This window comes from Chanos chanos, chromosome 6, assembly GCF_902362185.1.
Source record: "Chanos chanos chromosome 6, fChaCha1.1, whole genome shotgun sequence".
Lineage (NCBI taxonomy): Eukaryota > Metazoa > Chordata > Actinopteri > Gonorynchiformes > Chanidae > Chanos > Chanos chanos.
In genome coordinates this window covers 48624286-48639557 of record NC_044500.1, presented here as the reverse complement: position 1 = coordinate 48639557, position 15272 = coordinate 48624286, and the positions used below count along the sequence as shown (strand labels likewise).

At 38.5% G+C, this 15272-nt stretch overlaps 1 protein-coding gene across 1 annotated transcript in view; it reads left to right on the top strand.

The window, feature by feature from the left end:
* Nucleotides 1-15272, top strand: part of slc4a8 (solute carrier family 4 member 8) — a 62107-nt gene that overhangs the window by 31592 nt on the left and 15243 nt on the right. Inside the window, exons 25-27 of the mRNA XM_030778465.1 lie at nucleotides 3962-4084; nucleotides 4871-5647; nucleotides 7301-7481. Coding sequence (XP_030634325.1) covers nucleotides 3962-4084; nucleotides 4871-5647; nucleotides 7301-7481 — 1081 coding nt within the window. The remainder of the gene's footprint in view (nucleotides 1-3961; nucleotides 4085-4870; nucleotides 5648-7300; nucleotides 7482-15272) is intronic.

Here is a 15272-nt window from a genome sequence, read left to right as displayed (position 1 = left end):
ACAATGACACGCTGACTTATTTTCCTACTGCAATAACCAAGAGAAATTTTTCCTCAGTTTCCACTCCTGGGGAACCAGATTCCTCTTCAACAGCTGAAAACATGATCAAGAACACACACACACACGTCATCACACTGAGAATGTTCTGTTACAAAGTTTACTGGTGGTCAGTTAAGATTGTCTCGTTAGCTGCGGTTCCGGTCCGTTGGGACCAGCCTAGGCGGGTCATCTAGGCCATAAGCGGTCTTTAGGGGTGTCCTGTTAGCTGTGAAATGGGAATGGTTCTGTGTCTGTCGCTACAGAAATAGCCACAAGGAATGTTACGTTTTTTAAGTGTTGTATTCTGGCTGTTTCTTAATGGAATGTGCTCATCTGAAATAGCTTGTGACTCACAACAGTCTTTAAGATCAGGCGCTACCTGACCAAAAACTGTCCCTATGTTTTCAGCAGATTTTTAGCCCCAACTGAACACTTTCTAGCGCTCTGCGTCCCTTCACTAAATCTGTCTGCACGCCAGTTTGGTTCTTCACTGTAGTCCTGTATGTGCCGCATGGGTCTGGATGGGAGCGTGTGTGTGTGTGTGTGTGTGTGTGTGTGTGTGTGTGTGTGTGTTTGTTTTGGTAATGAGTGTGAGAGAAATGATCACATTGTTTAGTGTAGTGCACCCAGTGGTGCCGTAACCCTTGACCCTTGCACTCACTCAAAAGGTCAAGCACGAGTTGTCCATCTACAAGCAGGAAAGTTATTAATATTTGTTGAAGCCCTTACTTCATGAAAATTAAATGTTTCCTGTGTGCAAAACCAGTAAGATGGACAGTGACTGGTCAAACTATTTGTCACATACCTATCGCTGATCATGTCATCAGTTTTGCATGTGTGAGTAATATTACTGTGTGATCAGTCAGATTTAAACACTTTCTTGTCAACTCCATCTTCAATTACATTCATACAAACCTGAACTCTCCCCAAATGATACACTCACTACAAACCATAACGGATATATATGCGTCTGACTGCAGGTAAAAAGAGGATAGAAACATACTGGCGCTTAGGTTCTCATTACTGATGTGATTACAGAATTGATTTCATTGGGCTCCAGTTTTACCTTGCTGTTGTTTAATAGAGATGTGGGCACTACAGCGATCCAGCCACTGTAAGGCCTGCAGTATTCAGGCAGTGTTTGACCCGTCTGAGTGAGTGTTTGGCCTCTCAGATGTTACCATTCAAAGTCCCCACCGATTACTACTATTATCCTCTTACCCACCCTTTACCTGGCTGTGCAAACAAACACAGGAATGTAAGATGACACTGAATGAGAGAGAGAGAGAGAGGGAGTTTGTGCTTGTATAAAGTGGTCGTTACATGTCTTTAAGACAACTCTTGTCTGGCGGGGGTAACAGAAGGCCTCAATGTTAAGTAGATTAAAACGAGTTATAAATGTTTTATATGTAAGTGTGTGCTATATTTTTTTTTATTTTAGAAACAACTGACAATAAAGTATACTGTACATCTTTCAAATTATTTCAGTCTTTTTCATTTCTCAACCAAACTCTTTTTTTTTTTTTTATGAAAAAGATCTGTTTTCTGTGAAAAGGTCTGCTCATAACCGAAGCCATTAAAAACTCATTCATTCATTCATTTGTATTTTTGGAAAACAAAATCTTCCACACCATTGAGCCCCATCAAGGTACTGTGCTTTTTAAAAATTAGGCCGTATGAAAAACCGTTTTAGAGGTCGAGAACAAAACGCCCATGTCACACCCACCTTCCTGCTCAGACATGCTAGCTTTTCCTAGGTAAACTAATTGGCCACACATAGTGACTCTTTATAGTGAAATAAGCTGAATATAAATCTTGCTAAGGTTAATCAAATCAGTTACTCATCAGTTAAGCATTTTTGTTAAACTTAAAACTTCTTGTTTTAAGTGTATTAGATTGCAGTACATGAAGTTGTGTGAGAGTTGTGTGAAGTTTTGTGAACATTGATTCCCACCATCATTTGCACCATGCATGAGAATTGCTCTGGAAGACCAGTGTGTTGAAGACTAAAACCAGTAAAAAGCTGGTTCTTACAGGTAACAAACTCCTTCTGAACCACGGATCATTAATACTTCAATGATGCACAAGATCTCTGTTAAATTTTGTGGAAGTCAAAGTACTCTCCATGTAATTTTTAAAAAAAAAATTATATATTTTAAATATTAAATAATCCTTTAAAACACAAAATTACATATGAGAAATGTGTCTCCAATAACGAAGGCGCTTTTCCAATCAGTGTGTGTGAATGGGGGAAGGAGCATTAGCAGGTGTATCTGACCTGGGTAAGTGAATGTATAGTGAGTGAATATGTTTATTTGTCAGAGGGTTATAGTTAATGTACTGCAGTACATGTTTACAATCACAAAATAACAAAGGACACTCCTAGTGCCCATTATGTAGCTCCAATAAAGAACTGTAACTACGTTTTATTAACAGGCCACAAATAAATTATGGTTTATGCAATCAAGCTAAAAGCAACAACACTGAGCAACATAAAACATTCCCCCTGAAACACGTCAAATGTGGATTTATAAAATGTTAGGAGCTTCGCACTGACATGCATTAAAGGGCCTTAGTGCGTCATTTGTACTAAATTACGATTCACATCCTGCTCTGTAAATCAGAAACCTACATTTTTTTACATTTTAATATCAAAAGTAAGGGAAATGAAACAGAGGGACAGCGTGAAGAATCAAAGCTCTGGAAACGGAAACTGAACTGTTTTACGTTTCGTTTTCTTCTGTCGGACACAAAGGAAATGAAACTCACGGACACTGTGAGGTGTATAAAGGCAAGAACGCTGGTCAGTCTCTCTCTCATTGAGACGGAGAGGACAAGAGTGACAGAAAATCAGAATCATCCAGAACACAGGCAGCAAGAGCGAGAAAGGTAAGTCTGTCATCTCTGTTCTCTGTGACTCCGTGTATACATACGATCTTCAGTCAGTATTTATATCACTTACTTATATCACTTGGCGATGACCAGAGCTCTATAGTCAAATTACAGTGATCATGAACAAACTTACTGCTCAGTGCTCTGAACACTGAACAAACAAATTGTTCAAAACAGTTCTTCCTCAGCCTTGACATATATTAAATGAAAGCGTTACAAGTACAATAATGCTCTTCGAATTCAGTTCTCCTAGATAATGTTCCTGTATCATCACATTTAGTAAACTAGGAAATGATTTATCACGTACTCGGAGATGGGAAAGCGAATGTCAGTCGGAGAAATTCAGTCGGTACATAGTGGATGTTCTGAGGATTAAACGAGCCAGACGAGCCGCATTATTTCAGCAAACGTGAGCGCGACACAAAATGAACAAATCTTATTTCAAATCATTCGTTCATTTCGTTCAGTGGCGCTAGTGTGCATGGTAGCTGTCATCTGAGTGATGACAGAAAGACGGTTCTCAAACATTAAGGGCAACATGGGTTGCTTCACTTGATCGAATATAATACACAAGTTCACTTTTGTTAAGCTCTTAAGCAACCTTTTGGACCATAGCCTACTGAGTTATTCAGTTGAAACGAGTGATTACTTAATTTGCCCACAGGAGAGCGCTGAGCCTATCAGTAAAAAAAAAAAAACAGCCTGGTAAATTGTTTTCTCTGGGTAACTGTATGCATGCATGTCCATTTCTTCACTTTGGCTTCTCTTCAGCAATATGAAACTGTGCAGTCTTCCCTCTAAAAATAAAAAAATGCAGTTGTTGATATGTTGGTATTTTTGGAATAGTTAACACTATGCTGATAGCTTGTAACTGGTACTGAACTTACTTGGAATATGGAACACAGAGTTGTGAACTTTTTAAAACATTTGAATCTGGAAAATGAATGTGGAAATTCCGCTTTGGACATAAATCATTTGGGATGTAAGTGTATATCTTGACAAGACATATTGTATGTGTTTGAAATGCCAGGCTCTGAGAGATCCTGTCAACACAGAGAAAGACGACTCAACTGGTCTCATCAAGACTGAAATCACAGAAACATCTCCTGCTAAAAAACCACGGCTGGACTGCTCTGAGATAATGGAAGAAATTGTAAGTAAAAACGCAAAATAATTTTACTGATTTGGCATATTGTTTAAAGAGAAATGTGTTCGTGCTAATTATATAACTGGCCTTAAATGTCACAACATATTTCTGAACATCCACAAAATCAGTAAACTGGGAACTTTTCAGTTCAACATCCACTGAGGAAAGCAATCTGGAATATTCAGTGTATTTAATTGTCTTTGCTTACAATATGCTGACCATGTCTGTGTGTGACTTTTGAAAGAAAATGACTGTAGTCTCAGATCACTGCTGTCCTGTATCAGAACTACAGATGTCTGGCACAAGATCTGTGATGTAACTGAGCTGGTCATTTACATTATGACTGCTTTGTTTTAAAAACAGAATAAAATTAAAAAAAAGTGTCAGGGTATTTTGTAGTGAACCATCAATTAACCAGCAGCCTTAAACTGCTAGTTAAAATAGTTCCAAACAGAAAATCCAACCCATTTTTCTGTCACATATTTCAGGTGATGTAATTTTATCAAATTTAGCAAGTTAGTTAAACAGAAAGGATTTTTTTTTCACTGTGGCCTTTCACTACTATACATTTGTCTGTCTGAAGAGGAAGAGAGTGAACATAGCTCTAATCCATGTGTGTCATATTGTGTGATTGGTTGATCACTCAGCATGTACAGTGAAATGATGAGGTTGATGATTCCACATGTATTGGAGATTGATCATTGCGAATTGAGTGGAAATATGGAAAAATTGTTCCTTGTTTTAAGAAATGCACATATCAGTGAAATTGACGTTTCTGTCCTATATTTTCAGAAGTTTGAAAGATGTGAGAACTCTAGGGGAAAAGAAGAGAAATTTGTCGAGAAGATGCATTTAAGTTTAGAGGATCTGAGAAAATATAAAGCACCGATAGGGAGGATTGGCAAACCAATTTGTGAAGATCCGTCCAATATTCCAAAGTGTCATATTCCAAATTACCCAAGACCTGTTGAGTTCCGTGTCTCTGAAGTGACCCATGTCACTGACCTAGAAGGTCTAATTGGGATCTTGGAGTCAGAGGGATTCAAGGACCCTAATCAAAAGGAAGGTGTTTCATGGTGGAGACTTCGCATTACCCATTCAAATATCAGTTCAGCGGAGAGAAACTACAAGGAGAGGCACAACATTGCCAGAGAGGATGGGAATTCATTCCTAAAGACGTTCACCACCTCACCTGCTTTTGCAGAAAGCTCTCCCTACGGGAACTTCCGGTTCACCTTCTCCTTGTCTGATCTGCTTTCGTACTACAGGGAGCAGATCTGTGGAGGGAAAGATCTAAAAAAGAGGATCTACAAGACGGTGTTGTACAGACAGGAGATAGTGTACGTCGTGCTGGTTCACAGTTCAGAGGTCGATGATTTTGATGATTATCCACTGCTTCCTGAAGGTGCTGAAATAGATGACAGTCAGGTAGTTTGTTTTGATGAAGATGAGATTATCTGGCGTGCCCAAGCCATTTGTGAGACACACAAACATGTCCTGAAAAAAACAGAGGACAACACATTTGAAGTAGAGAAGGCTGGGGATTTTGAGTTTTATGTGTGGGATCAAGTGAGTTTGGCCTTTCATTTGCCACATGGGAAGGTGCTGAAAATCCCAGAGGACAGGCTGAAAAAAGCGCTGTCTCTATGTCACTACGGCTTTCCATGCCTTGCAAGGAACACAGTATTAGAAATTGATGAAAATACAGAAAACAGAGAGGAGGGGTATTGAAATATGTGTTTGTTGCAGTTAATGAAAATGCAAATTCAAATATATTCCTGATGCAGAAAGTTCTCTGTTTCATTCACTTACAACCAGTTTTTGTGAATTATTTTTATAATTTATTTATTCAAAATGCATTACAAATGCTTTAATCTTGCTATTTTGGTGAAATGTATTCTTTCTTCTCTGTGTTTTCAAGTTCTTCCTGTTGCGTATGTATGAAAGCAAGAAATTTGTAGGAAGTGTTTTTAGGTTTTATACTACTGTGTGAAACCGTGACTGTAGGTGCAGGGACTGAAACTCTTCCATTCAAACTCAACTCACTGAGCATATGTCTGTTTGACTGATTCCAGGGAGATGAGTAAGAAACCTGAAGTATCATCCCATGAAAAGATAAAAGTGTATCTATGTGATTATATTCTATATTCTATGTTATGTTCTATATCCTATGTTCTATCTATTCAATACCCTCCTATTATATTCTATGCATTCTACATGCTACATCTGTATTTTTTTAGAATCTACAAGGTGTTTAGTGATGCTCATCAACATACTCTTAACTGCAGTGGATAAACCTTTGGCTAATGTAATGGATACTTTATGTAATAGATAATCTTCCCTGTCACATTTACTAATGATGTAATAAATGATCTCTAATGAACTTTCACTGTGTTTTTTTTATGTGTGACATATGTTATTTACAGTAATTTCAGTTCATAAGGCTTAGGCAGACTCTTCACAGCAGTTAACAATCACAACAATTATTTCATATCGCTCTGCAGAACCTTGAAAAACCTATTTATAAAGTTCTTCAGCAGATTCTGCCCTTAATTAATTAATCCGTTTGATTTATTCTGATTGTTTGTCATTTTGTCAGAAATACATTCACTTTCAATAAAACAACAGAAAAACAACAACAGTCAAAGCAGTGATTAACACACCTGAATCTTTTAAGCAAAGTTTACATCACTTTGTCCTCTTCAGCTATCACAAATCCACACCCAAAAAATCGGCCTTTTCACAGATTTGTAAAACCTCCCAAGAATGACTTACAAAGTAATGAATAACATGTTGTTAAAACATAACTCTTAGAGTCCCACCATAGTTTGTTTAAAATCTCTCCCCAAAAATGACCATTGACAATTATCTCCACTTAATACTGTGCAGAGAAGTCTAAACTTTCCTGTTTTTACCTTTGCCACCTTAACCTGGACAACCTCAAAGGACAGCCCCTCTGCAGCTGGTTTGAGCCCAGCATCTCCTCCTACAAGTGCAGTGAGGATGTTCACCAGCCTATCACATGGAGAAGAAAGCTTTTCTCCTATTGGTAAATGCCAGGGTCACATGATCTCAAGCATAGTATTGTTCCATTGTGCCTCTTAGAGTAACATGCTCTACCCTTAGGCAGGTGTCCTCTCTGATCAGCTCATATTTATGTGCCCCTGAAATAGCTTGTGCTCTCCAAATCTTGGACATAGTATCCCTGTGATGTGTACACAGTTCATCAGCATCATCAGTGACAACTGGATAACCATTATAATCATGGACCTCTGGGCTGTGAACAACCACCACATACATGATCTCCTGTTTGTACAGTACAGTCTCATAGACCCTGAGAACTGGATCCCTCCCTCCACACAGCTGATCTCTGTACATCTGCATCAGCTCTGCCAGGGGGAAGGTGAGCCTGAAGTTTGTGTAGTGAGATCTCTCAGAGAAAGCAGGTGAAGAAGTGAACTTATGCAGGAAAGGTTCCTGCCATATGAGGGTAATCTGTCACAGTATTCCCTCTCCGCAATATTAATTATGTCTCCACCACCACAGAAAAGCTCTCTCTATACACCAGCAGAGGGCGCTCCAGCCCTGAACACAGATGATGCCATTCAGACCTGTTACACCAGTTACGTGACCCACATGAGAAACATGGAACTTTACTGGAGCACGATAGTGTGGAGTCGGGAACCCTGTGTGTCTGTCAGATTTGCATAGATAGTCGAGAATTCTTATAGGTTTCAGTTGACAGTTTCTCTCTGCTGTCAGCTTCCATAGTTTCCACTTTTGTCTCTCCACATCCAAAGGTTTTCCACTGACCTCTCTCTCTCTCTCTCTCTCTCTCTCTCTCTCTGTTTATCTGATACTGTGTTTTCTTCCCTCACCTGTATCACTGGCTGAAAATACATCCACTATTGGTTATTTGATTACCACATGACACACATTTCACAATTTTTACACATTTAAATTTTACGGTTTAGATGCTGCATGTTAAACCTCCTCTTAATGTTTGGCCTCCACTTTTACTCCACTTTGTTCCTCTTTCTCCATTCTGAACAGATAAAAAATGACCAAGGAATCACATGATCCTGTTTGAGTGAACTGCCCTGTACATTTACTTTGCCATCAGAACAGTTGATAAACCCGTGGGGGTTGGTTGTGCACCTCATGAATAATAATTATTATCACTAGTCACACTGATAAAATCAAATCACTGGTAGCTAAAATTCTTATAGCCTAATAAGGATATCTTAAAAATTCTGAAATTCTAAGTCCAGTTTCCTGTGTTTGCCACACTGTGAGACGGATATCATAAAAATTAAGTCCTTAAGAAAAGACACTGCAACCTTTGCTCATGAAGTCTGTGTTTGACTTCGGTCATTTTTATGACTGATTTATCGATTTATCATTCATTTCCACACATTGTAATGGGACCTACACTGGATCATAATTTACCACTGGTAACAGCCTAGATATTCAGTGTGAACTACTCCCCTAAAACAAGCTTATTAGCTGAACATAGAAGGTTACAGCAGCAGGCCAAGTGTCCATGTACATATAAGGCTTTACACTGAAGGCTAAATAAAGGACTTCCATCTTTCTCTCCCAACTGCTTCGTTCCCAATGCTCTTGGTTGTTCTCTCTTATGGTTGTTGTGTTGGGCAAAGCAGAACTGAGCATGTTCTGGCTGTCACTGTATCAGTGTAATGTTTGTTTGCATTAATAGCTCATCTATATTAATCTCACACTGCTGATGAGGGGGGCAGCCTCTCTCTGAGGTGTAACACATTATGACATTAGAAAAACTGATCATATCAGTACCAGAGCTTTCACAAACAGCTGAAACTTTGTCTTTAAGTACATAGTACATCAAACACAGGCACACCTCACTTATACAATAAAACTGTGTGTGTGTGTGTGTGTGTGTGTGTGTGTGTGTGTGTGTGTGTGTGTGTGTGTGTGTGTGTGTGTTTGCGTGCATGTGCACATGCGTGTGTGTTTGTGCTTTGTGCATGTAAAGTCATTACAGCTGATCTGTTCATAGAGTCAGTCATGTGCAGTTCTTCCCCTAAAACAATGCAATAAAATACAACTGAAAGTAGAGAGAAACTGATAAATGTTTCTGTTCTCAGACCACCAGAATTTTAAACCTCATGTTGTAAACACGAAAACACATAGTTTATTGGTTTATGGGGTGAACATACCACAAATCCAATTCCTTACTGAACTTACTTCACACAAGTTACTAATATAACTACATGTGTTTTCATATTCTGAGGTTCATCACAAACTGGGGGACAAAAAGCAGTCTGGGTTTATAATGAAACTATGAATTCACATATCAGTTTTTCATGCATTTTAGGCTGCCAAAGGCAAGAGGAAAAAAGGTGGCCAGTGTAGTTATCATCATCATCATCACTATCATCATCATCATCATCATCATCACTATCACTATCACTATCACTATCATCAATATCATCATCATCATCACCATCATTATCATCATCACTATCATCATCATCATCATCATCATCATCTTTATCATCACTATCATGATCATCCTCATTATCATCATCATCATCGCTATCATCATCATCATTATCATCATCAAATCATTTTCATGAACTTTTGAACTGTTTGAAGATCAGGCCATGAGCCTGTCTATGATGGACAATAGAAATCAATTAGCTTTTTGCCAGCACTGGGACATGATCACGGATTTTAATACGTTTCTGGACTTAAAATTGATCGTCATTGAACTGTCTTCACTGTACAGCTCAAAACACAGCATCATTATAATTGTGAGCATTTTGCATATGCCATGATGGTATTAGTAGTGGTAGGTATTATAGTGATTGTAGTGGTAGTCTGAGTTGTAGTACTGGGTGCATTCTGTTCATCTTTCATTCAGACTTTGTTGCCCCCCAAGCAGGTCAGTTGTAAAATAATGTCAGAATTTTTGCTTTGACCACAAAAATAAAGTCAAAATGTCATGTAAATCTTAAAATGTCTATAGCAACAAATTGTAATGTTTTTCTATGATAGTGGCATCATGTGACCCTGGCACTCCATATACCAATAGGAGAAAAGCTTCACATTCAGCTTAAACCAGTTGCAGAGTGGGGAGGGGTGGTAAACAATGTATCATTTGTTTATGCATTTTAGCCATGTCTTACTCTTTAGTTTTTCAACAGTGTTGTGGGAGTGTTACAAACCTGTGTCAACACCATCTTCTTATTGGGTGTGGTTTTACCTCAGGACTGTTCAACAATGAAATCAAACTCTTCAGGTTATCTGTGTTTATATATTATATTATATTATATTATATTATATTATATTATATTATATTATATTATATTAGCATGCTCAGAACATTACAGCAAATTTGAATTTATCACCACTCTGTTCTGATCCTTAACTGATTCCAGGATGCTGTCAGAAAACAGACCTGTATAAGTTCATTATGGTGTAATATATAATATGTCACTAGCTCTCAAACCTGACTGTTGGATCCATTAATCTCCTCTAAACTCATAAAGTGAAAGGCAAATGTAAACAATCAAACAAACAAAAACAGTACACTTTTCCTCTGTCGCGTCAACTCCATTCACTCCAATGGACCATTTTTATAGCAATGACCGATCGGGGAGCCTCTCAATAGTTCCTGGAAGTTAGCAGCAAGTACTAGTAGCACAACAGAGTTGCAGCAGGATACATCGTTTGTGATGTACTTTTAAAGGGTAAAACATTTAAAGAATCAGATAGTATATTATTAGCATATCTGATTCAAATTAGCGTTTGCATTAAAGCATGTTAGTGGATTATCCCCCACTGAATTAGTAGACAGATCAGGCTAGAATACTGAATAAAGTTAGAACAGATAACATTTACCATGAACAACCTATTTCAGTAATTGTAAATTCCGTTCTCTTAATGCCATTTCATCAAATGTTGTGGAATTGGACAAAAGGGCTTCTAAACGTGATTTTTTTGAGGGGTGGGGGGAATTAAATATCAGTTAACTATAACACTGGGGCATATGACTGCAGAGTGGAGGTGGTGAAATGAGGACATCCATTTTGTACCCTAGATTACACAGTGATAAAGAGGAGGGGTGTTTTGTGGTATGTTGCTATGATATGGATTTAGAGTGTGTAACCGGGGTGTTTCTCTATCTGCACCTCCGTTAACTTAACCTCTGTAATCTGCGTTGTGTTCGATGATCTGCTTAACTTGATAGTGTAATGATCACACCGATGATTCCAGTTGTTGGGTTTTATTAAAGGAGAAATGCTATCTGCACAAATTAACACAGAACGAAAAGAAATGTTTGACATGCAGCCCTCACACGTACACACACAGGACATCAGCAACCTGTTAGTAAAAGAAAGCATACAGGAAACCTCCTAGCACCGTATGGAACACGTGTCTTACATAAGTTGTGTAAAATATGAAACTACAGTATTTGGATCTGAGTAATAAAATGTTTGCATGTTCGCTAACTTTAAATACACAAATATGGCTGCATTGTGTAAGATTTGTCTCGTTTTTTATCACCAAAAATACACTTTTATAATCTAACGGGTATAACTCTCGTACCTCTCCTCAGTTCAACAACCGCAGACTGAGAGTGACGCCATAATGACGACAACGAACTACAGTCTCTTAAAGAAGCACTGCAGGTGCAACTACTCAGTGTTGAAATCAAACACATTACATAAACACATTACGTACAAACATAAAATAAGACAATAGCAATCATATCAGGATTTGGTGAAGTTTCATAAAAAAAAAAAGAAATGTACACTTTTTAACCTGGTTACAAGTGCATATTCGAAACTTTTAAAGAGTAAATAAAAAAAAACGTAACTAATTGGTTGAGTGTTTAGGGCTTTGTGATTTTGTTGACTATTACTTGTCTATATTATAATTAACACCAATCGCATAAATAAAGTAAACCATGATTACCAATGTCATGTTTTTGCAAACTAGTTGAGGCCTGTGTGCTAAACCTTTTATTGTGCATTGCACTCAACGATGGTGCATTGTTCGAAAAAACGGGTTCGTCTATCTGTATATATATATATATATACATATACACAGAAAAGATAAAAGATCCCGTTTTTTCGAATTTAAATGTTTATTCTCAGAAATTGAGATCGATTTCTATACCTTTAGTTTCCTTCATCCATCCATCCATCCATCCATCCATCCATTTTCTGCCCTGTATCAGGCACCGGGTCGCGGTGGCAGCAGGCTGAGGAGCGCAGCCCAGACATCCCTTTCCCCGGCTACATCCACCAGCACCTCCTGGGGGATCCCAATGCGTTCCCAGGCCAGCCGAGAAATATAATTCTCCCAACGTGTCCTGGGTCTGCCCCGGGGTCTCCTCCCAGTTGGTCGTGCCCAGAGCACCTCCACAGGGAGGCGTCCAGGAGGCATCCTGACTAGATGCCCGAACCACCTCAACCGGCTCCTTTCAGCGGCTCTATTCCGAGCTCCTCTCGGCTGTCTGAGCTCCTCGCCCTACACCTTTAATTTTTTAAATTTGAATTTCGTAATACAAAGAAAGCTACAATGTGAAACACATTAAGGGATTACTTTTTCAGTAATTATTAAGATAATTGCCATCGTTGGTAAACACTTTCTTTCGCAATTGCACACAGGTAGAATTTAAACGGCAGAATCTCGCAACTCAGACGAGGTCATTTGATATTAATGTACCCTGACGTCGGCCAGAGAGCGGAAAGAACAATTAGGCCTATCCATACATTACAAGAGCGTGTGGATATACGAAATGCTAGACTGTTTATTAAAGAGAAATAATACTATTACAAAATGACACTGGTAATCGTTTACTCTATTCACGCGATTGGTGTTAATCATTTTGTGAATCGTTAGTTTAGTTGTGATTGGATTAACGAGAACAGGTTGAAATTAATGATAGACCGTGCAGAATTTCACTTTAAAATAATACATATTGATGTAACTACATACACATGCCGGCGTGCTATATAAATATTGCAAACACACAGATTCAGTCTCTTTTTATGTATGAATTTTAGAGCAGTAAGAGTAATATAAACATGAACTCCAACTCCCAAACTGCATCACCACTGTAAGATAAATTTGAAGTCTCCTATGAAAGATTTGCTAAGTCTCAAAGACAACAAATATCAGGCATGATCAGTAATTCTCTTTACTGCATGCAGCATGGGAGAGGGTGTTTCCTTGTGGGTAGAAAAACAGAGAACCACAGAGAGCGGAAAAAAACAACTTATCATATGGGTTGTGATGCACGCCTATAGGTTTTATTTTTTTTCTAGTTATGCATACCTATTCCAAGAACCTCTCACCCCAATCATATATATGATGCAGTTTGGGGGCGGGCGGGTTTCCCCCAGTAACCACCTGCACGATTTGTTATTTTCCATTTCACAGTTTTGTTTTGAGACACTACCTTTTAAATTATAGGCTATAGATATATATCGATATAGTTTCAGTTTGTGATAGCCTTGTGCATAACGAAGTTCAATTTATACCTTTTAAGTCCTTAAATCTGTAGATAGGGCGGCACTCGAGTTAAGTGCAGCGCCTACGTCAACATTAATGAACCATGGACCCCCTTTTGTTTTAAGAAAAGTACAACATCTTACACTGGTGTGCCACGTTCCTGTTTATATGTTTATTAACGGATTGTTACGATTTCACTTTATCAGCTGTGCGCTAATACAAAAAAAAAAAAACCACACGCACATACAACGTTTAATACGGCTATTCAATATTTATTTGGTGTCCTTGTGAAGTCCGTACCTGTGCCCTAAAAGTTGCATCCTGGCCTTAAGTGGTGTTCTGGCCGACACCCCAGGTTGAGGGCAGTGACAAATACGACCAGCGCCTCGTAGCCTCAGTAACACTATAGCTCTCACTTACAGTGTTAATCGTGTTAATGTAAATAGGCTCCAGCACCCCCCGCGACCCTAATCAGGATAAGTGGCTTAGATAATGAGTGAGAAATGAGTGTTAATGTTCATGGAAGCCTGGATCTTAATAAATATATTCAAAGGGCATTTGAGCTGAAAGATGTCTGTTTTCCATTCACCACAGGTTGTCAGAACACATCAGGGTGATGAAGAAAAGGTGAGGAAGACACTCCTTGAGATCAGTGGAACAAAAGAATCAAAAAGAACAGGGCACCTGATACCTACCGTTATTTGCATCTGCCACAGTGAAAAAACTGGCAGAAACTACTATGGGGCTTCCCTAACCCGCCCTGGCAAAGAGATCATGACTGCTGTGTCCTGTGTACATACATGGCATCCTTATGTGGCCGGCACTGTGATGTCAAAATATCCTAAAAAAGAAGGTGATGGCACCAATTTAAGAATCCAACTTCCAGAGCGGGTCAGATGCACAGCCTATGACTTAAACACTGGGGTTCCTAAACCTCCCTGTGGTCAGTGCCAGAACCTTTTCTCTCTGCCCCCGGACGGAGAGAATCAGAGCATGAATGTCGCTGGTAACTGTGCTGAGACAGAGGCCATAAGCAATTTCCTCAGAAGTGAAGGAGAGAACCTGCATTATATAGTCATTGAAAAACCGAGACAACTCTTCAAGGACAACATTGGAAACATAATGGAATATTCCATTGACAGTATTTACAAAGTTAAGGCGTAGAGCATGTATCGATGCTTTCTCCTCCTTATTTCCTTCAGATTTATTGTCAAGAAGTGGGGCAGTAGATAATTGGTTAAGATGTTTAAAATACCTTTTTAGCTGCTTAATGGAATCATTAAAAATGTACTAATGAAGTTACATCTGCATTAACATGCCACTCTTTAAAGTTTATTTTTGTCTTAAGGAATGATACTGTGCAAGTGTAATTTATCTTCAGTCTGTTAAAATAAATAAATAAATAAAAATAACTACCTAAAGTTGATCTACTCTTCCTTTATTTACACTGTAAATACAGCATATTCTACCTTTATTTACACTTTAAAAATGGTTTATTAATTACACCGTAAATATGGTTTACTTTTTATGGCTTTCTCATAATAGTGGCATGAATAACATCTATATTAATTTATTTAAATCATTAAATTCTTATTATTTGTACCAGTGCTTCTTTACAGAGAAGACACACTAGCTCATCTCCACTAAGACCCAAAATGTGCGTTAATGGCCTATGGCAGAAAGAAGG